Genomic DNA, 23,189 nt, shown 5'->3' on the forward strand with positions numbered 1-23,189 from the left:
CCCTCCCCCAGAAGATCTACGGGAAACCCAGCCAGGACCAAGTTCACCTACCAAGGAGAGCGGCGGAATTCCAGAGGAGAAGAAAGCAAAGCACGGAACTCATGGCTTTCTCCCCATGATTTTTTAGCCTTGCAGTTAATTTAATTTTTTTTTCTTTTTCAATTTTTTTTCTTTTTCTCTTCTTCTGCTAAATTTTTTTTAACTTTTACCGTTTTCTTTTTTTTTAACGTTTTTAAAATAGTTTATCTAATATAAATATATTTTTTCCTCTTTTTATATATATATTTTTTTAATCGGCTTTCTTTTTTTTAATAGTTTTTTTTTTCTTTCTTTCTGAACCCCTTTTTATCCCCTTTCTCCCCCCTCACAATTCAGGATCTCTTCTGATTTGGCTAAAGCATATTTTCCTGGGGTTGTTGCCACCCTTTTAGTATTTTACTTGCTCCTTCATAAACTCTTATCTGGACAAAATGACAAGGCGGAAAAATTCACAACAAAAAAAAGAACAAGAGGCAATACCAAAGGCTAGGGACCTAATCAATACAGACATTGGTAATATGTCAGATATAGAGTTCAGAATGACGATTCTCAAGGTTCTAGCCGGGCTTGAAAAAGGCATGGAAGATATTAAAGCAACCCTCTCGGGAGATATAAAAGCCCTTTCTGGAGAAATAAAAGAACTAAAATCTAACCAAGTTGAAATCAAAAAAGCTATTAATGAGGTGCAATCAAAAATGGAGGCTCTCACTGCTAGGATAAATGAGGCAGAAGAAAGAATTAGCGATATAGAAGACCAAATGACAGAGAATAAAGAAGCTGAGCAAAAGAGGGACAAACAGCTACTGGACCACGAGGGGAGAATTCGAGAGATAAGTGACACCATAAGACGAAACAACATTAGAATAATTGGGATTCCAGAAGAAGAGGAAACAGAGAGGGGAGCAGAAGGTATATTGGAGAGAATTATTGGAGAGAATTTCCCCAATATGGCAAAGGGAACAAGCATCAAAATCCAGGAGGTTCAGAGAACCCCCCTCAAAATCAATAAGAATAGGTCTACACCCCGTCACCTAATAGTAAAATTGACAAGTCTTAGTGACAAAGAAAAGATCCTGAAAGCAGCCCGGGAAAAGAAGTCTGTAACGTACAATGGTAAAAATATTAGATTGGCAGCAGACTTATCCACAGAGACCTGGCAGGCCAGAAAGAGCTGGCATGATATATTCAGAGTACTAAATGAGAAGAACATGCAGCCAAGAATACTATATCCAGCTAGGCTATCATTGAAAATAGACGGAGAGATTAAAAGCTTCCAGGACAAACAAAAACTGAAAGAATTTGCAAATACCAAACCAGCTCTACAGGAAATATTGAAAGGGGTCCTCTAAGCAAAGAGAGACCCTCAAAGTAGTAGATCAGAAAGAAACAGAGACAATATACAATAACAGTCACCTTACAGGCAATACAATGGCACTAAATTCATATCTCTCAATAGTTACCCTGAATGTTAATGGGCTAAATGCCCCAATCAAAAGACACAGGGTATCGGAATGGATAAAAAAACAAAACCCATCTATATGTTGCCTACAAGAAACTCATCTTACACCCGAAGACACCTCCAGGTTTAAAGTGAGGGGGTGGAAAAGAATTTACCATGCTAATGGACATCAGAAGAAAGCAGGAGTGGCAATCCTTATATCAGATCAATTAGATTTTAAGCCAAAGATTATAATAAGAGATGAGGAAGGACACTATATCATACTCAAAGGAACTGTCCAACAAGAAGATCTAACAATTTTAAATATCTATGCCCCTAACGTGGGAGCAGCCAACTATATAAACCAATTAATAACAAAATCAAAGAAACACATCGACAAGAATACAATAATAGTAGGGGATTTTAACACTCCCCTCACTGAAATGGACAGATCATCCAAGCAAAAGATCAACAAGGAAATCAAGGCCTTAAATGACACACTGGACCAGATGGACATCACAGATATATTCAGAACATTTCATCCCAAAGCAACAGAATACACATTCTTCTCTAGTGCACATGGAACGTTCTCCAGAATAGATCACATTCTTGGTCCTAAATCAAGTCTCAACCGGTATCAAAAGATTGGGATCATTCCCTGCATATTTTCAGACCACAATGCTCTAAAGCTAGAACTCAATAACAAGAGGAAATTTGGAAAGAACCCAAATACATGGAGACTAAACAGCATCCTTCTAAAGAATGAATGGGTCAACCAGGAAATCAAAGAAGAATTGAAAAAAATTATGGAAACAAATGATAATGAAAACACAACAGTTCAGAATCTGTGGGACACAACAAAGGCAGTCCTGAGAGGAAAATATATAGCGGTACAAACCTTTCTCAAGAAACAAGAAAGGTCTCAGGTACACAACCTAACCCTACACCTAAAGGAGCTGGAGAAAGAACAAGAAAGAAACCCTAAACCCAGCAGGAGAAGAGAAATCATAAAGATCAGAGCAGAAATCAATGAAATAGAAACCAAAAAAACAATAGAACAAATCAATGAAACTAGGAGCTGGTTCTTTGAAAGAATTAATAAGATTGATAAACCCCTGGCCAGACTTATCAAAAAGAAAAGAGAGAGGACCCAAATAAATAAAATCATGAATGAAAGAGGAGAGATAACAACGAACACCAAAGAAATACAGACAATTATAAGAACATACTATGAGCAACTCTACGCCAACAAATTTGACAATCTGGAAGAAATGGATGCATTCCTAGAGACATATAAACTACCACAACTGAACCAGGAAGAAATAGAAAGCCTGAACAGACCCATAACCAGTAAGGAGATTGAAACAGTCATCAAAAATCTCCAAACAAACAAAAGCCCAGGGCCAGACGGCTTCCCGGGGGAATTCTACCAAACATTTAAAGAAGAACTAATTCCTATTCTCCTGAAACTGTTCCAAAAAATAGCAATAGAAGGAAAACTTCCAAACTCATTTTATGAGGCCAGCATCACCTTGATCCCAAAACCAGACAAGGATCCCAACAAAAAAGAGAACTACAGACCAATATCCTTGATGAACACAGATGCAAAAATTCTCGCCAAAATACTAGCCAATAGGATTCAACAGTACATTAAAAGGATTATTCACCACAACCAAGTGGGATTTATTCCAGGGCTGCAAAGCTGGTTCAACATCCGCAAATCAATCAATGTGATACAACACATTAATAAAAGAAAGAACAAGAACCATATGATACTCTCCATAGATGCTGAAAAAGCATTTGACAAAGTACAGCATCCCTTCCTGATCAAAACTCTTCAAAGTGTAGGGATAGACGGCACATACCTCAATATTATCAAAGCCATCTATGAAAAACCCACCGCAAATATCATTCTCAATGGAGAAAAACTGAAAGCTTTTCCGCTAAGGTCAGGAACACGGCAGGGATGTCCGTTATCACCACTGCTATTCAACATAGTACTAGAAGTCCTAGCCTCAGCAATCAGACAACAAAAGGAAATTAAAGGCATCCAAATCGGCAAAGAAGAAGTCAAACTATCACTCTTCGCAGATGATATGATACTCTATGTGGAAAACCCAAAAGACTCCACTCCAAAACTGCTAGAACTTGTACAGGAATTCAGTAAAGTGTCAGGATATAAAATCAATGCACAGAAATCAGTTGCATTTCTCTACACCAACAACAAGACAGACGAAAGAGAAATTAAGGAGTCCATCCCATTTACAATTGCACCCAAAACTATAAGATACCTAGGAATAAACCTAACCAAAGAGACTAAGAATCTATACTCAGAAAACTATAAAGTACTCATGAAAGAAATGGAGGAAGACACAAAGAAATGGAAAAATGTTCCATGCTCCTGGATTGGAAGAATAAATATTGTGAAAATGTCTATGCTACCTAAAGCAATCTACACATTTAATGCAATTCCTATCAAAGTACCATCCATTTTTTTCAAAGAAATGGAACAAATAATCCTAAAATTTATATGGAACCAGAAAAGACCTCGAATAGCCAAAGGAATATTGAAAAAGAAAGCCAAAGTAGGTGGCATCACAATTCCGGACTTCAAGCTCTATTACAAAGCTGTCATCATCAAGACAGCATGGTACTGGCACAAAAACAGACACATAGATCAATGGAACAGAATAGAGAGCCCAGAAATGGACCCTCAACTCTATGGTCAACTCATCTTCGACAAAGCAGGAAAGAATGTCCAATGGAACAAAGACAGCCTCTTCAATAAATGGTGTTGGGAAAATTGGACAGCCACATGTAGAAAAATGAAATTGGATCATTTCCTTACACCACACACGAAAATAGACTCAAAATGGATAAAGGATCTCAATGTGAGAAAGGAATCCATCAAAATCCTCGAGGAAAACACAGGCAGCAACCTCTTCGACGTCAGCCGCAGCAACATCTTCCTAGGAACATCACCAAAGGCAAGGGAAGCAAGGGCAAAAATGAACTTTTGGGATTTTATCAAGATCAAAAGCTTTTGCACAGCAAAGGAAACAGTGAACAAAACCAAAAGACAACTGACAGAATGGGAGAAGATATTTGCAAACGACATATCAGATAAAGGGCTAGTGTCCAAAATCTATAAAGAACTTAGCAAACTCAACACCCAAAGAACAAATAATCCAATCAAGAAATGGGCAGAGGACATGAACAGACATTTCTGCAAAGAAGACATCCAGATGGCCAACAGACACATGAAAAAGTGCTCCATATCACTCGGCATCAGGGAAATACAAATCAAAACCACCATGAGATATCACCTCACACCAGTCAGAATGGCTCAAATGAACAAGTCAGGAAATGACAGATGCTGGCGAGGATGCGGAGAAAGGGGAACCCTCCTACACTGTTGGTGGGAATGCAAGCTGGTGCAACCACTCTGGAAAACAGCATGGAGGTTCCTCAAAATGTTGAAAATAGAACTACCCTATGACCCTGCAATTGCACTGCTGGGTATTTACCCTAAAGATACAAACATAGTGATCCGAAGGGGCACGTGCACCCGAATGTTTATAGCAGCAATGTCTACAATAGCCAAACTATGGAAAGAACCTAGATGTCCATCTACAGACGAATGGATAAAGAAGATGTGGTATATATACACAATGGAATACTATGCAGCCATCAAAAGAAATGAAATCTTGCCATTTGCGACGACGTGGATGGAACTAGAGGGTATCATGCTTAGCGAAATAAGTCAATTCGAGAAAGACAACTATTATATGATATATGATCTCCCTGATATGAGGGAGAGGAGATGCAACATGGGGGGTTAAGGGGGTAGGAGAAGAGTAAATGAAACAAGATGGGATTGGGAGGGAGACAAACCATAAGTGACTCTTAATCTCACAAAACAAACTGAGGGTTGATGGGGGGAGGGTGTTGGGAGAGGGGGTGGGGTTATGGATATCGGGGAGGGTATTTGCTATGGTGAGTGTTGTGAAGTGTGTAAACCTGGCGATTCGCAGACCTGTACCCCTGGGGATAAAAATATATGTTTATAAAGCTGTAAAAAAAAAAAAAAAAAAAAAAAAAAAAAAAAAAAAAAAAGAAAGGATGAATACCCAAGTTTTGTAGCAACATGGACGGGACTGGAAGAGATTATGCTGAGTGAAATAAGTCAAGCAGAGAGAGTCAATTATTATATGGTTTCACTTATTTGTGGAGCATAACAAATAGCATGGAGGACAAGGGGAGTTGGAGAGGAGAAGGGAGTTGAGGGAAATTGGAAGGGGAGGTGAACCATGAGAGACTATGGACTCTGAAAAACGATCTGAGAATTTTGAAGGGGTGGGGGGTGGGAGGTTGGGGGCACCAGGTGGTGGGTATTGTAGAGGGCACGGATTGCATGGAGCACTGGGTGTGGTGCAAAAATAATGAATACTGTTATGCTGAAAAAAATAAAAAAATTTAAAAAAAAAAATTAATTAATTAATTAAAAAAAATTTTTTTAAAATTTCTTTTCAGTGTTCCTGAATTCACTGTTTATGCACCACACCCAGTGCTCCATGCAATTCGTGTCCTCCTTAAAACCCATCACCAGGCTCACCCAACCTCCCAACCCCCCTCCCTTTCAAAACCCTCAGTTTGTTTCTCGGAGTCCACAGTCCCTCATGGCTCATCTCCCCCTTCAGTTCCCCCCAACTCCCTTCTCCTCTCCATCTCCCCATGTCCTCCGTGTTATTCCTTATGCTCCACAAGTAAGCAAAACCATATGATAATTGACTCTCTCTGCTTGACTTACTTCACTCAGCATAATCTCCTCCAGTCCCATCCATGTTGATATAAAAGTTGGGTGTTCATCCTTTCTGATGGAGGCCTCACACTCCATAGTATAGATGGTTCAACTAATTCTTAAGTCATTTCCCAACCCTTAAGCCCATCTGTTTGGTCCCCAGTCAAAGAGCTGAAGTAAACAAGTGTCATCACTTACCAGCCATATGATGGGCAGCAGCAGAGTCCACAAAAAGGGAGGGAGAATTCCACAGGTCAAATTGGTCACCATTGTCCCTGGGCACACCACGCTGGAATACAGACCCTGGCAGCACAGAGAGGAGCGGAGTAAAATTCAGATTCAGCAAATACGGACGCAGCCCGTCCAGGGATTTGCGAGTTAGGGAGATCTGCAAATGAGCCGGGAAGCTGGGGCATTCTGGGCAAACCATTTCAGAGAAGGATTCATGTCTGGAGGACTCGGGAGGAGGGCGCACAGGATGCGACGATGAGTAAGACGAGGTCTCTGCTCTCCAGAAACTCACAGAATAAAGAGCAACCCAGCTTCAAGCTGGAGGAGAAAAGGCACATTTGGTTACTGGAGTTTGCCGGGGATTGGCTTAATTGAAGATCAGCTTATCGATCATGATAAACACTTCAGATAAAAAAAGACATCTACGATACAGTCTCTGCCTTCCAGAAGTTTCTGATCTGGTAGAGAACAGACAGCTAAACCTAAAGCTTGTGTCTGCTCCCCTGCAGGTACAGAAACCGCACACCCCTGTCAGGAGAGGTGAATGAAGGGCTGCGTGTGGTTCCACAAAGCCCCTCCCCCACACCTGCAAGTTCTGCATCAGGGCCTTGGCCCAGGACCTGCCAATGTAGAAAGATCTGCCCTCGAAAGACATCCCAGTTAACACAGAGCCTGCCCTGCCGGGAGGGGTCTGAGTGGGCTTTAGTCAACCTGGGAGCACGGGGATGGGTTCTACTAGTTGACTTAATTCAGTTTTTACTACGTTTTACCTTATGTAGCCATTGACCATTTTAACTCTGCTTTTTATTACTTTCAATTTTCTTTTTCACCGTGCACCAGGGCAACATGACAGTTCAGTGGGCAGAGAGCACCCTGAGCGGAAGCTGGAGCATTTCTCTTCCTTTATCTGGCGCTGCAGAGGCGATGTAGACCTGACAGATTACCCAATCCCAGGGGGTCCCCTTGATTTACTAAAGGTCCCCTGAAAAGAGTTAAGAGCCTGGACTCATCAGAGACCAAAACTTCTCCCCAAGAGAGTAGCACATTTTCCCCCAGTGACAGCTACGGGGGCTTGCTTATTCTGGGGGCCAGCTAGGAAGTTAGGGACTCATCAGTCCTAAGGGAAGACATCTGTGACCTGAAATCCAGGGTCTCTGACACCTGTGACGTTCTGATGTTGAGCAACACAGAAATAAACAAGGAGGCAGCCTCATCTGAGAACCCGGTCCCCCCATACGTCACAAGGCTCAGCTGTGACAGGCAACCTGAGAGCTGCTATGAGACGTGGACAAGGGGTGCTGATTAAACGCTAGCAAGTGGCCCGAATGCACTGGCAGCATTTCCAGAGACACAAGCCTTCAAGAGGATGTGGTTCTCTCTTCCTAAAAGTCGAGGAGAAAAAGCCGTGGGCTGAAAACCAATCATACAGATTTTAGGAATCAGCAGTATTAGCTAAATCTCTCTTTCTTGTAAAAGATGAAATCCCAAAGCTTCTGACAATTAAAAACTTAAGTGAAATCCCAAAGCATTTTATGAGAAGAGATGCTAATCCACTCTGACCGTGTCCCCAAAAGGAAGCTTCCAGAGAACAAGCAGTTGTGACAACTTTTGAAACATCTCAAGAAACCTCAGAAGGAGGTTGACCACTGGACCAACACACTGAACTCAAATAATAACAATAATAGTAATAATAAACATAACAACAAAGACAGCCAACTTAAACACACACAGGCACAGCAGACCACACACCTTCCATCCACACAAGACACCCACACACATGCACATACCACATGTACACCCACAGCACACACACATGCACACACCCACAACCCAACATGTGCCCATGTCCAGACACTCCCCCCACTCATTCACTCACATATGCACACATGCGCGCGCATGTGCACACACGCACACACACACACATTCTGAGACCGCGAGCTACTGTGAGTGCTTCACGCCATCCCCCTCTTCAACCCTCCCAACAAATCTGTGAAGCAGGCACTATTTTTATCCCTATTTTTCAGATGAGGAAACTGAGGCATCGGGAGATGAAATAATCTGTCTGAGGATTCAAATCCAGTTCTAGGAGATGCTCTCAGCTTCTGTTCTTCGGCCATCCTCTCCCCTAAGAGACAGGGTTCCAGGAGAGAGAGTTCCATCTGGTAAGACGTCCATTCCAGGATAAACCCAGTCAGGACCATCACAGGAGGCTCTGTGTCTGACGTATTACCAGAGAAGGTCCCACAAGGGCAGACAGCTTCTTGGTCATCTTTTTCTTTCTCCTTTCTCCTCAGTCCTAAGCCTGGCCCAGTGCCCTAAACATGGTAGCTCTTTGGTAAATATTAGTGGAATTAAATTTCTCCAGTCCTACACTCAAACAGCAGAGTTAAAGCAACAAAGGAAAATGCGGTGGGAAAGACTGGAATTTTCAGTGAAGGTCTCAGACCTGAGCAAGAGAGACATCCAGAGAACAGCAGGCTCCAGACCAGAGGCCACAGGGAGCCGGCATGACCGGCAAGGGATGCCTTCTCCAAAGACAGACCCCCGACATCCGGAGTCCTCAGAGAGCTCTGCATCTCACCAAAGATCGCCACTATCCAGAGGGCTTTGTAACTACTGACGGTCTGTGACGAACACTGGGACACAGCATGGTTTAGGGGGAAAATTCCAAGTCACGGTCAGACAGCCGCGGGCTCAACTCACCATTCACTAGTTGTGTGACCTCTGGGTAAGCCACCTAACCTCTCCAAAGTGTGGTGTCTCCACATGAAAATAGGAATACTCAGACCTATACTCACTGCGACAGGAAAGGCACTGAGTGACACACACGTAAGGGGTACAGCCCCTCAGACATAGTACGTGCTTAACAGTAAGTATTGGCTTTATCAGTGGTGTCGTTCTGTCCATAAGTTATAGCTCTTGAAGAGATACAGAATGGTGAAGGAACCCCCATGTACCTAAAAGGTCAGGAGCTAATTATCTCTGCCCCAAAACTTTTATGCACACCAACTGTGATTGTATGTCTTCTCTTGTCCACACAGCAAGAAGAAATTCTGCTCAAGAAACGACACCACATCTTCCAAAGGACAACACTTCATAGAACGCCAGCCCTGTTATAGGAAGTCAGCCGTACTTGGAAAACCACCGCCCGGCTGCCCCTGCCTCACCCAGCCGGGCCTCACCCGCGGGTTGAAGTTCCGGTTCAGCGCCACACTCAACAGGTCAATGGCGTACTTGGAGGAGCTGTAGGGCTCCTGGCCTCGGCGGTGCTGGATGTCCTCAAGGTGGAAATTAGATCTCTTTGCATTGCGAGATGACGTCCAGATGAGCCGGGAAAGATGGTCACTGTGACAGAGGAGTGGTTCCAGTTCCCGAATCTGAGTGAGATAAAAAAGGAACTACCAAATGGATCAAGGTCTACTGGAGGAGCACAGGAGGACAGCTGGGACACCACTGTGACCGGGAGTGTCATTGCTGGAGGGGCTACTCCAGACACACAACAGGGGAGGCTACAGCAAACTCTGCAGAGACCAGTTAGAGACCAGTATGAACGGACGTTTAGCTTCATGAAGATACAGACGGTCACATATAAAAATACATACAGGTACTCAGGTGCCCGTGGGTTACCGTGCACGTGTATCTCCCTGCTCTGTCAGCCTGGAAGCCACTGTTCCAGCAGCAGCAGCAAACACCAGATCTTGGTTTCTAACATCATTGTCTAGTAAGAGGAGCCAGATCTTGGGGAGCCTGCGTGGATCAGCCAGTTAAGTGTCTGACCCTTGATTTAGGCTCAGATTGTGATCTCAGGGTCCTGGGATGGAGCCCCATGTCAGGTTCCACACTCGGCAGGGAGTCTGCTTGAGGATTCTCTCCCTCTTTTCCTCCCCCTGTTCAAGCTCTCTCTCTCCCTAAAATAAATAGATCTTAAAGAAAAAAGAAAAAAAAAAAAAGCGGAACCAGCTCTCCTTAGGGAGATGGCTGATTCTATGACTGGGGCAGGAATATATCCAATGACCTTGAACCATCTTCTAGTGCCAGAAAGGATACGCTCAAAACAGAAAAGCACACCAATGAGGCTCTCAACAGAGATACGCAGGATCCATCGCAAAGAGCCCCCAATGGCAAACTGAAATAATCTGGGCAAGAAAATAAAGTAGTATTTCCATCTCAAAGTAGAAAATACACATCCACAAGCCCACAGGAATAAAATAAGTGATTTTTGCAGCTTTATTGAGGTATACTTGACCAAGAAATGGTGGGGTAAAGCCGTAGATGGAGAACAGACAAATCTCTCTTGCAGGAAAGTTCTAAATAATTTATGCAGCTAATCGACCCTTCAGGGCATCAAACACAACCCCTTCAGGGAGAGCTACATATAGTCCGTCTCTTCCAAAGAGTACAATATGGAAAGGGAGAAAAAAAACAAAAAGAGAGACTACGATGAAAAACCTGACAAACACTACCTCAAGCCAGGTGATCAAAGAGAACGTCACAGTGACAGCTCACACCTGGAATGTGATGTGACTAGAATGGTACGTCACCTCTGCGGTCCTCCTCCCGCAAACAGGAACACTCAAGTCTAACCCTGAGAAGCACTTTGGACAAATCCCAACTGAGGACAAATAGCTCAGCCAGAATCCTCTAAACCATTAAGATCATGAGAAACAAGGGAAGTCTGAGAAACCGTCCCAGCCAAGGGCAGCCTGAGGAGATAACCACTGTGTGTACTGCAGTATCCCAGGAGGGGTCGTAGAACCGACAAGGGAACATCAGGCAGAACGGAAGAAAGCTGAATAAAGTTTGGACTTCCATTAATAATAAATATCAGTATTGGTCCTCTGACTACCCTAAATAGTGTGGTAGAGAGAACTGGGGGTGGGAGGGAACAAAGAACTCTCTGTACTAGCTTTGCCAAAATTCTGTAAATCTAAAGCTATGCTAAAACAAAAACTGTATTAAAGAAAAATCCAGGAAAGTTCCCAGATGTGCTCCACATTTGCAATGAACAAATCAGTCAAATGCAATCAAGATATAACTGATACACATGAGATTAAAGCAGTTACCTGGTTCCTGGACTATAATACTACACTGCGCTTAGAACATCACAAAACCACTTCTACTCTTTATAACAGCCCTCAACGTTCGGTCATGTTACACATAACCAAACTGGGGAGGGATGATCTGTTTATCCAACGCATTTATACCTGAACCTAGAATGTAAGTTTGTGTTCCATAGGAAGTGGTAAGATTCTTAAACCTAATATGAAGACAGTGGGAAGCATTCTAAGCCTTCTGATGATTTTACTTGATAAATCCATTCCAAAACCCCTGCTGAAATGCCTCCTTCTACAAGGATACACAAGGATAGGCCATGTCATCAGGACACCTGTGATCCTTGTGCCCAAGGCCATGGCTCTCCTCTGCCATTTCCCCAACCCAGATGACTCAAATACCTGATCTTCCGAACAACTTAATTTTTAAACACTAGATTGTCACAAAATTAATAGACTAGTAATAATTATCTTCTAGCATTAACAACTAATAATTCAAAAAGAAGGCAAAGAACAAGTATTATAAAAAGATAGAGGAAATATTAGATAATGGATCTGTGTAAAGGTATAAAGACCAGACAAGAATTCAATCCCATTTTAACTCTACATTTTTAATTAACTTTTGTCATTGAAAAAGTGACACCATGTTGCACTAAATAAATAGCACTAATGGTTGTAGAATGACACGTAAAGCTCCCCTCATCCCTGATATCCTGGAACTCCACTTCATCAAGTCAACCAGTGCTCCTCATTTCATCTGTAACATTCTAGAAATATTATGTACATTTATACAAACTACATAAAGACAGATCTTCTGTTTCCGCAAATGAGATCACGCTACACATACAGCACTCTGCTATTCCTTCTTCATAATAAAATACGAGAGGCTGTCCCATGTAAGTGCAAAACATTTATCTCATTTCTTTTAGTGGGTCCATAATATCCCAACATTTGCCTACATCTTCATTTACCGTAAATACAGGCGAGAGCTCGAAGAGTTCCAGCGCCAAGGGGAATGAGGCTGAAGGTGAAGAAGAGTAGGGGTGAAGAGACAGGCACCAGAAACACCCAGCCTCGGAGTTCCTCCAACACCAGGGAATGACTGGCCACCAGCGACCGGTCAGGCACTACTTCCTCTAGACAGTAGAGCTGTCCTCGGGGATTACGCCCAAAGCAAGAGCGCAGAACAGGTGAGAACAAGCGTCACATCTCTCACTCACATTACACGTGTGCCTGGAACTATAACACACGGTACAGATGCCGAAGAATTGGAGATCAAGACAGTAAGAGACCAATTGTGGATTCTTGCTTAATAGAGGCCTGCTCACCCCCTATCCTATCTGGCACCAAGCCCAGTTTCAAAGACCGTTCTGAACAGGACCAGCACACTTCCTCACTCTGTACATTATTTCTGAAGGCCCCTGTGTGTTTCCTTCTCACTTTGTCTCCGCTCTCTAGAGTTGATGTCAAAAGAAAGATGGTATGTCAATCGAATGCTTTAGGGAAGCCATGTTTTCATAGAGTGCAGTGATGCCCCTATTTCAGTACTCCAGGATTTCGTGCTAGCCATGATCTATGGGCTTAACAAACAGGCCTGGGACGTGTCCATGCAAGCTTTTAGGATTACAGCACTAACGAGAGCTTCTTGAGCCCGAAGTCTTTTTACCAGAATAAAGTGGCCAAAGACGTTGGTTTCGAACACCTCCTGGAGCCCGTCGGCAGTGACTCTGTCCTCCTGGGTCAGCAGTCCTTCAGCTGTGGAGAATATATGAATCACTTTTCTGAAACAGGAGAAGACAGTTGTATGCCTTTTAAAAGCATCTTTAACTGAAGATACTGGAAAACACTCCCTGTTGCCCTGCCCTGCCCCGAAAATGCATTTTCCTTGCTCCTACAAAAACACCCATTTCTCAAACTGTGTTCATGTGCGGATATAAATAAGATGCAAAAACGCTTCCTTTCCCCCAATTCAGGGAAATGTTTACATTATAACTCACAGCACCCACTGGGCCCTGACTCAAAAAAACCTGTTGCTAAAACTCGTTTCACCTTTTTTCGGCATCAGGTTGCAGGTGAACTGGTCTGGGGAAGTAACAGCCACACCAGGAAGAAAAAGCCTTCCTCTGTGCAAACGGATGGTTAACTGCCCAGGTCACACAGGTTGGTTTTTTTTTTTTTTACTGGGAATTCTTTTTTTTTTTTTTTTTAAATTTTATTTATTTATTTGACAGGCAGAGATCACAAGTAGGCAGAGAGGCAGGGAGAGAGAGAGAGGAGGAAGCAGGCTCCCTGCTGAGCAGAGAGCCCCATGCGGGGCTTGATCCAAGGACCCTGGGATCATGACCCGAGTTGAAGGCAGAGGCTTTAACCCACTGAGCCACCACCCAGGTGCCCCTTACTGGGAATTCTTAAAGCACCGAACACATCACATTAACTTGTGATTTGTTGTGAGATCCATTGAGTCGGTCAAGATCTGTGTGTGTGTTTGCGTGGGTGTGGGTGTGTAATGGAAGAAAAGTAAAACAAAAGTAGCACCGTAGGAAGAGAGCAAATATCTATGTATACTAAGTTGAAGGTAAGATTTATTTCTCACTGTAGGTTGTGGGCAAACATTCCTGGCAGCCCCTGTGTTACTGTGTGAGAACACTGTGTTAGTGTGTTACTGTGTTACTTGAGAATCTCCCGGGGGAGACCTTCAGTTCTGCACACTGTCCCCACCTGTGGGCCAGCGCCCCTGCCACAGAGCTGGGCGTGCCGATTGCTCCAACAATCTCACTGACAACTCTGCCCAGCTCTGAAATGTTCCTGCTACTGGTCACATCCCGGTGGACCAGACATGGACCTTCCAAGGCATCTGGCCACTTGGGATGTCCCGGAAACCTAGAGCAACCTGAGATCCAGGTCCTGCGGCACCCCCCACAAAACACGGATGCAACACTTCCTGTCTTTATCTTCTCCACCGCCCCTTAGTCCCCTCACCTCACCTACCGAGGGAAAAACCACTGATTTCTCCCACTCGGTTCATCTAGAAAATGGACATTACCTTGAAAACAGGCCAGAGAAAAGTGCTTTGATGTTTAGCTGTGGGTTGGGCATGATCCCAGCATTCAGATAGACATAGTCTAATCTCTGAAACCTGCAAGGAAAACACCAAGACAAGATTGTTCATCTTCTCTAGAGCAACTGAAACAAAGAAAACCCATGAAGGACAGAAGATGCTTTCCAGAGGGGACCCATGACACATGAGGGTCACACCACCTCTTTCTCAATGCTGTTTCTCCAGCCACGGTAGATATTTGAGTATTCTTTCCTTGACAGTAGCTTCAAACAGAATTTGGGGAACTGCAATGGGCTTTGAAGTTAAATCTTTCCAGATCAAGGCTCCTTCCGGCAGGTGCACTGCACCTCCGTGCAACCTCCCACGTCACAGCCCTGCTGCCTCAAGTCCCTGCTAAGTGACCTAATATACTAAATACAAAGTTACTAAGTTTGTGATGACAAATATCTTGGAACTTTGAAGGCAACTGAGAATAGTTATAACTATGAATGTTACAACCAAAAATCTTAAAAGTCGTTGTACTGGAAAGGGCTATTCTTTTTTTTTTTTTTTTAATTTAATTAATTAACATATTGTGTATTCTTAGTTGCAGAAGTAGAAGTCAGTGATTCCTCAGTCTTATATAACACCCCGTGTTCCATCCCATGCCCTCCTTAATGTCCATCACCCAGTTCCCCCATCCCTCCATCCCTCCAGCAACCCTCAGATTGTTCCCTATGACTGAGTCTCTTACAGTTTGCCTCCCTCTCCGATTTCATCTTGTTTTGTGTTTTCCTCCCTTCCCCTATGATACTATTTTGTTTCTTAAATTCCGCATATGAGTAAGATCATATGGTATTTGTCTTTCTCTGATTTACTTTGCTCACATAATACCCTCTGGCTTCATCCACATCATTGCAGATGGCAAGATTTCATTCTTTTTGATGGCTGAGTAGTATTCCTGTGTGTGTGTGTGTGTGTGTGTGTGTGTGTAGATATATATATATACACACACATCCTCTTTATTGATTCATCTGTCAGAGGACACCTGGGCTCTTTCCAGAGTTCGGCTATTGCAGACATCGCTGCTATAAACGTTGGTGTGGAATTATTCTTAGAAAACGTATTGTCAGCCCTCAGGGGTGACTGTGGAAGCAGCTGAAGCATCAGAGGCATTCCTGGTCTTGGGCTACTGAACTCAACAGCCCGGTATGACCAGGATCCCATGATCTCCTGGGGCAGGGCACAGGTTACGAGCTATGAAAGAACGTTAACCTCAATCCCCCTTCCTGCCTCAGGAGACAGCTAGCGCAAACATCCTGCTCCCCCTTTCCCCATGCCTGCCTCCCTGCGTGCCTACATGTAGGGAAAGGTGCAGGCCTACTTTACGTCTTCAGGATAACCGCTGTTCCTTTATACCCCTTTCCCACACTTCGGAGACAGAACATGCATTCGTTCAGATGGTGCCACATCTGTCCTTGCTGTTCTAATAAAAAATAGAACAAAAGCCAAGTGCAGAAGCCAGCTGCTGCTCTCTCTCCCAGAGGCAGTCCTGCACACCCCCTCAGATCGTTGTCTGAGAACTTTATTTCAGTGCATGATGATAACTGGGGTGCACGTGCCCCTTCAGATCACTGCACTGGTACCTTTGGGGTAAATACCCAATAGTGCTATCCTGGGTCGTATTGTCAACTTTTTGAGGAACCTCTGTACTGTTTTCCAGAGTGGCTGCACCAACTTGCATTCCCATCAACGGTGGGAATTTTTTTCTCCGCATCCTCGTCAACACCCGTCTTCTCCTGACTGTTGATGTTAGCCATTCTGACAGTGTGAGGTGGGATCTCACTGAGATTTTGATTTGTATCTCCCTGATGCCGAGTGACATGGAGCATTTTTTCATGTGTCTGTAGGCCTGGAATGAGCTATCTTGACTGAGGATGAAAGGTTCTTTTCTGCTAAATGAGGAAATATAGTTAAATCCATACAAAACAGAAAGAACTGGTTGAGAAGGTTCGGGGAAAGGAATTCCCGAAGCCTGATTTGAGCTCAAAACTGCTGTACTGACTCCAGGGTTTTTAACTCCGTAAGGACATTTCTTGTGCGGCTTCATAGACTTGGAAACTCAAGGTTATGGAAGAGCAGGGCATATGGAACCAGAAAACCTCTTCAGTTTTTCAGAAAGATGTTGTGGCAAAAAATTCTAGGAGAAAGGACATTTCACAAGAGGTTAAGGCCAAAACTAGAAGAGCGGGATGAAGAAAACCAGCTTTACCTTCACTCTGTAACTTGTGCATTTGCAACAGGGAAATGCGAATGGGCTAGCAACCCCCAAACATAAAACACAGAGCTATATTCTTCAGCGCAATGCCTTTACCAAAAAGGCCTTCTGTGTTTCTACTGTACTTCGTTTTACTGTCCAAGGAAATAAAGCAGCTCTTGTTTCTTAAGGACCTCAATGACAAAAATGTTTGAAGGAGCACCTGGGTGGCTCAGTTGGTTGGGCGACTGCCTTCGGCTCAGGTCATGATCCTGGAGTCCCAGGACTGAGTCCCACACTGGGTTGCCTGCTCTGCAGGGAGTCTGCTTCTCCCTCTAACCCTCTCCCCCTCATGCTCGCTCTCTCATTCTCTCTCTCTCAAATAAATAAACAAAATCTTTCAAAAAAAAAGTTTGAAAATCAATTATTCTGCATATCTTTAAGGCTGAATATGGACTAGTATGGGGCTCCCCACCTTTTTGGGTCATAAATTCCTCCTAGAATTTAAAAATAAAAATGAAGCATGCCCTCTTTCCCCAGAAAAAAAATGCATTGTGCACCTATATGCAATTCTGTATACACTTTCCAGGGAGTTGTACATCCAAGGACTCTATTCCTTCCTATACCAAGTATTTCTCAAACGCCTATTAGATGCCAATTACCGTGCAGATGTGAACAAATCTTTATGGGCCTGGGGGGTGGGTGTGGAAATCTCTGAAGAAATAGGGTGCAGATGTGGGTTCTCAGGCCAACCCGATCAACATCAAGTCCTATAACATTCTTAGGCACCTGTCCAACTTAACGAAGTTGTTACATGGAGGAGAGATGCAGAAACTGTATCCAGAAAGGAGTTACCATAATGTCCACACAACTAACCATACATCAAGGTGTACTCAAATTCATCCTCATGAAATAATCATGATTATGACTGAACCTGAAAATGTGCTCCTGAGACACCATGGATCACTCTGTACGGATCTCGCCAGCATAATGCCTTACACCGCACCTGTGTCTTTTTAGGTTTTCTTCTTTCTCATTCTGTTCACTGCTGTCTCATGCAATCACGCGAGAGAAAACCCGTCACTCAGAAGCGTACCTTTGCTTGAGCTCCTCGGTGGCCTGGAGGACTGACTGGAGGCTGCAGACATCCACCTGCACGATGCTGACCTCAGCGGCGGGGTGAGAGGCCAGCAGCGCCCCACGGACAGCTTCCGCCTTGCCCACGTTCCTGCATGCCAGACACACGTGCAGCTCATCATCCTCCTCCAGCAGCCGCTTGCAGAGTGCGAGGCCAACGCCACTGCCAGGACAATTCGGAGACAGAACATGCATTCGTTCAGATGGTACCACATAGGAGGCATTGCTCTCTGGTTCAGAAAACTGCCTTCGTCCACATGAGCTCCCATGAGGAGGCCCAGCAGAGGAAAAAAAGACTCAAAAATTGCAAAGAAGAAGGGACACCTGCCCCCCCAACCAAACTTGAATAGTCAGTTACTAGCTCAGGACGCTGCCCAGTTTGCTTTTCTCCCATTTTGCAAAAGCCTGAACACACAAATAAGCACACTGCACATGAGAGCTGACTTTTCATCCAGCGGTTTGCATTCTTTACTGGCTAGGACACTCGTGAAAGGGAGTCAGTATATCACCAGCAAGAGCTGAGAAGAGCACCGTACTAGCCATTTCCCGGGTGCCTGTTTTGCTTTGCTGTCTCTGTCCCTCAAGGGCAAGGGCTCTACTACCCATTGGCATCACTGCCACCATCCAGAGCTTGCAAAATTCCCGATAAGGAATGGATGGATCTTTCAGTAACACAGCACGAGCCAAGTCCCTCTCAACCACTATGATCGAATAACCCGCAGGAAGAGAACAAACTCCACATGACTAAGCAGCAGGTAAGAAGAGGAAACGTAAGATGGGCCCCAGGAAAGAGCAGGAGAATGAGGGCACAAGTCAAAGACAGATAAACTACTTGCGAAACTGCACAGTAAATGAGGACACCACTCAGATCCGCAGGGCTAAGTGCAACCAAAGCCTGGGCCTTGCCAACAGAGCACCAAATGTATTTACATTTATGCTTCCTCACTGGAGAATAGCAGGTCTTTCCAATAAATATCCAAGTGCATAACATCACCATATACGTAAAAGAAAGAAACACAAAAACAGTTGTGACTCGTTGACAAGAGTCCAGCTCAGGAAGCACCTTGTCGACCAGTGAGGGCACTCACATACCCCTGCCACACTGGCTGGGCTAAGACAGATGTGACTAGGTCACAGAAAGGGGACGATTTTAGATGACGTTTGACATGTCTTCTGCCTTCATCCCTCAAAACCGCCCACTGCAACAGGCAGAAGAATGGCCTGGTTGGTGTCATCCTCCCCACTCTTCAAGAAGTGCGGATGAGATGTCAGAGCAGGGACAGAAGAGGCCAAGAGTCCACAGGGGCAGCCCTGGAATAACTAGGAGCTGGGGGTAATGGCTGTCTGCGCTCCTGCCACGCCTCGCCAGGTAGAGGGTGACTTTTTAAAGAGCGAGTCTAGGTGTCTAGCCCCGTTCTGGGTGGAATGACAACTCCGCCCCCCACCCCTAACCCGCCCCACCGCTCACGGGTGTTGAAACTTATCCGGGGCGCAAAGTCCTGCACAGATACGGCGCCCGGAGCACACCGTGGTCGCGACGCTAAGCGCCGGGCACTGAGGTCCACACGGACCAGCCGGCGGAGGCGGGGTCCGCGTGGGAAGCGCCCTGGTCCCAGATCCCAACGGGACCCCCGCGACGCTCCAGCTTGCCTTTCCTCCGTCACGTTTAATTCCAGCACGGGTTACTGAGCGGCTCGAGCCGCCGGACGCCCCGATCGGGCGCGGCGGGGACCCGGGGACAGAGGGACCGGGGCTGGCGCGAGGCCCCGCGGGGCAAGGCCGGGGACGCGCCCTCCCGGGGACGGGCGCCGGCGGTGGCCCGGCCCTGTACTTCCTGCTCCCCGCGACCCCTGACCCGCCGCCGCGGCCGCCGAAGACGCCTCACCTGCTGGCCCCGGTGACCAGCACCACTTTCCGCATGGTCTCTCTCCCACCGCCGAGCCGCGCTGCCGGGAACCGCCACTGCCTCCCGAGCAGAGCAATCCGGCCGTCCGCCGCGGCCACGCCTACGCCACCGCGGTCCAATCAGAGCCCGGCGGGCCCGCCTCCTTGCGTCATCGACTCCGCGCTGAGCCCTCCAATCGCCGCACGCGGCGCGCTGCCGGTGCTGGGGACGGGGGTGGGGTGAGGTAGGCCGAGGGGCGGAGCCGGGCCCGAGCCAATCCGGACTCCTCTCGTCCCTAGGCGGCGCCCGAGTGCGGGAGGACGGGCCACGCTCCTCCAGAACCCGCTGGGTCCCCGGAGGGTTTTCCCCCGAAGAAGGACTTGGGAGCAGAATCGTGACACGCAAGGGATATCAGCCTGCCACTCTGTTGCAGGAAGACCTCAGGATAGTTGCACAAGAACGCCTTAATTTTAGCGGCAAGTTTTGGGTCTAGGAATTAAAGTTTGGGTATTATCATCTACTTTGTTTTTCGCTTCTTTTTGTAAGTGTAGCTGCAGGAACTGTGCCCTTTCTGATTCCAGACCTGCTCTTTCTCCTTAAAAAATCTTTGGAAAAGTGAACATTGCTTTCATTAAAAAATTTTATGTAGAATCTTGCATGAAATACCAATTTTCCAAAATTTGGAGTGTGGTATGAATCAGAGTATCTAAGAACTTCATAGGACATTGTGAGCCGCATACTGTGAGCTCCTACTTCAGTGTTCCTCCAACTCAGTGGTAAAGGACCCATTTTGTTTTTCCAAGCCATCCCAGACAGGTACTTTTGGAAAATACAGTAACAATGCATTTTAGAAAAATGAAATAAAAAGTGAAGTATACAAAATACAAGTCCTCAATATTTATTATTAGATACAACACATAAAAGAATATTGTGCCAAACTGCTAAGAAAGTTTCTGAGGCTTACTCTAAGTTTCTGTATGTATCTTGTATGGGTTACAAGGTGACCATCACTAGTCTAGGTTCACACTAAGTAACTCCACACCTCATGTGCCTAACTCTGGGGAACATGCTTTAATCTACTTCCTGGCCTCTTTCAAAGTTTCAATTATTTATGCACAGCGATGATCTCTGAGCAATGTGAGACTGATAACTTATACTGGCTTTTGAATTCATAGAGGTCTTGGTTAATTGATATCGTAACGGCACTGCACCCTTGGTTTGCAACAGAATAACCTACTTTCCTTGAGGTTTGCAGACCACTGGCCTTAAGGAGTGAAGAAGTAAACTTTCCCAGAAGATAAGGTCTGACTACATTTGGAAACAGCTGCCACAGATACCAACCAGCATGTCTGTTCAGGGTCATGTCAACATACGACTAAGCACCTGGGCACCTGCTTCTCCTACATGCAGCCACCCCACCCCCTTATCCCATCCCTTCTCCTTTAAAACTTTCCACCTTCACCCGATTGGGGAAGATGGTCTTTGAGAAGCTACTCCACCGCCTTCCCAGGTTGCCGGCTTCCTGAATAAAGCAACCTTGGCTTTCCCACCATCACTTGTCTCTCGAGTGTCGATTTCCAAGGGCAAGCAGCCGAACCTGAGTTCAGAACTGGTTCTCTGTCCAGGAACAATATCAACTAGTTTAGTAATACTTTATCTTATACCAATAAAATTATATACAAAAAATAAATCCAATTATTTGAATATTAGATTCCTAAATCATTCAAACATCTTTATTGTTATCTGGGTGGAACTCAGCTCCTACCCTTCTGCCATTTTCAAATATTCTAAAAAGACCACATTTTAACAATATTTTCTGGGAGTCTTAGAATAAAATTAACCCCAATCTTTACAGTTTAGACCCAAAGTTTCCTTTTAAGGTGTCCTAGGGCTCAGAAGTGGCATGTAGAAGGAATAAGAGTTGTGGGGTTGTCCCATGAAAAACTCATTCCTACAGAGAAGGGGGAGGGCCCAGGCTCTGGAGATTCAGCATCCCCACAATTTGGGGATGCCAGCCAGTATAGGACCCACTGTGAGTTAAGTGAAGACAGGATGACCAGAGCGGCCATCTCCTACTAGTGTGATATCCATCCAGTCCAAGTTAGGAAGCCTTGCTCTTTGCTTCCCTCTTTCTATTCAGGTTGGACCTTTCAAGTTTCTGTAACCTTCCCAGGATGGGTGAACCACTAGAGGTTCCAGAGAGACCAGGAGAACAGAAATCGATTGAAACAGTTGGCATTAAATTTTATATTTTAAAAATATCTAATCAGATGTAGGACACCTCAGTAATGGTTATAATATATAGTTCAGTGATAGGTGAGTAAGTATGGCTTTCATCGAATCAAACTAGTCATCTTGAGTTTATACTGTTCATGGGCTGTTTTCCTGGAAACCAGAAGAACCCAGTACACAACAATCCATTTATCCCCGGTAAGCCTTGGCTCCTTGAACCGAATCGTAAATGGAGCACTCCTATCTTTGACTATTTATTGCCTTATAAAGTAAGTTCGCCTCTACTCTAAATGCAGAAACCCATCTCTGGTTCCTTTGCTGGTGCCTGAAACAGTCCTTAGGTAGACAGAGATGAGCAAAGGTACCTTTAGCACCTGGGACAGAGCTCTATTCAGGGTCTTTAGAAACCTCTCCAGAATGGACTTGTCTCTGGTTTAAAAACAGGGGCAAAAAACAGCCGCCAAGGGGCCACGTAGCTCTTCTCATGGGTATCTTTCATCCATCTCCCCTTCAAATCACTAGTCCTTCAGCCTGGCCCAAACCTACTCTGAGAGAGGGATTTTACTCATTTCACTCGATAGGAAGAGATATATGTGTCGCTTATACATAAGGAGTTACTGGGTGCCTCTCAAGGACCAGAAGGTAAGTGTGTATACTTCTTTTTCAAATACAAAATGAACATAACATTCTAAGTGGCAACAAATCAGTAACAAATTACATGCTCAGATAAATGCATAGCCTATAGGTGCCATATGGTGTACGAATACATATCACGCATACCTTCCTTTAAAGCTTGACAACAGTGTTGACAATATAGTTGTATCTCTGAGTATCTCTGCTGTTCCTGTTTACTTTTTTCTCCTTTGCCTCCAACCCCACTCCCATCGCACAGATACTTGAATCCCTGGCCGTTAGCCCCAGCATCAAACCAAACACTCTGAGGGTCAGAGTGTGCCTTCGTGAATTATTTTTGCCCTCTGAGTATTTTCTGAGAATTTGTATCCATTTTCTTATCTATCATAGCCGTTGCTGAAAGAATATGTAATCATTCAGAAAAATAAAAGTATAAATATATTCTTCA

At 44.8% G+C, this 23,189-nt stretch overlaps 1 protein-coding gene across 1 annotated transcript in view; it reads right to left on the reverse strand.

Annotated features, from left to right (window-relative positions):
- HSD17B7 (hydroxysteroid 17-beta dehydrogenase 7) overlaps positions 1-19,995 on the reverse strand; it is a 29,307-nt gene extending 9,312 nt beyond the window's left edge. The window contains 6 exon segments of the mRNA XM_047705154.1: positions 6,477-6,581; positions 9,692-9,886; positions 13,227-13,341; positions 14,604-14,696; positions 17,951-18,154; positions 19,877-19,995. Coding sequence (XP_047561110.1) covers positions 6,477-6,581; positions 9,692-9,886; positions 13,227-13,341; positions 14,604-14,696; positions 17,951-18,154; positions 19,877-19,911 — 747 coding nt within the window. The 5' untranslated portion in view covers positions 19,912-19,995.
- Between the last annotated feature and the right edge of the window lie 3,194 nt (positions 19,996-23,189).

Source organism: Lutra lutra, chromosome 15 (assembly GCF_902655055.1).
Source record: "Lutra lutra chromosome 15, mLutLut1.2, whole genome shotgun sequence".
Lineage (NCBI taxonomy): Eukaryota > Metazoa > Chordata > Mammalia > Carnivora > Mustelidae > Lutra > Lutra lutra.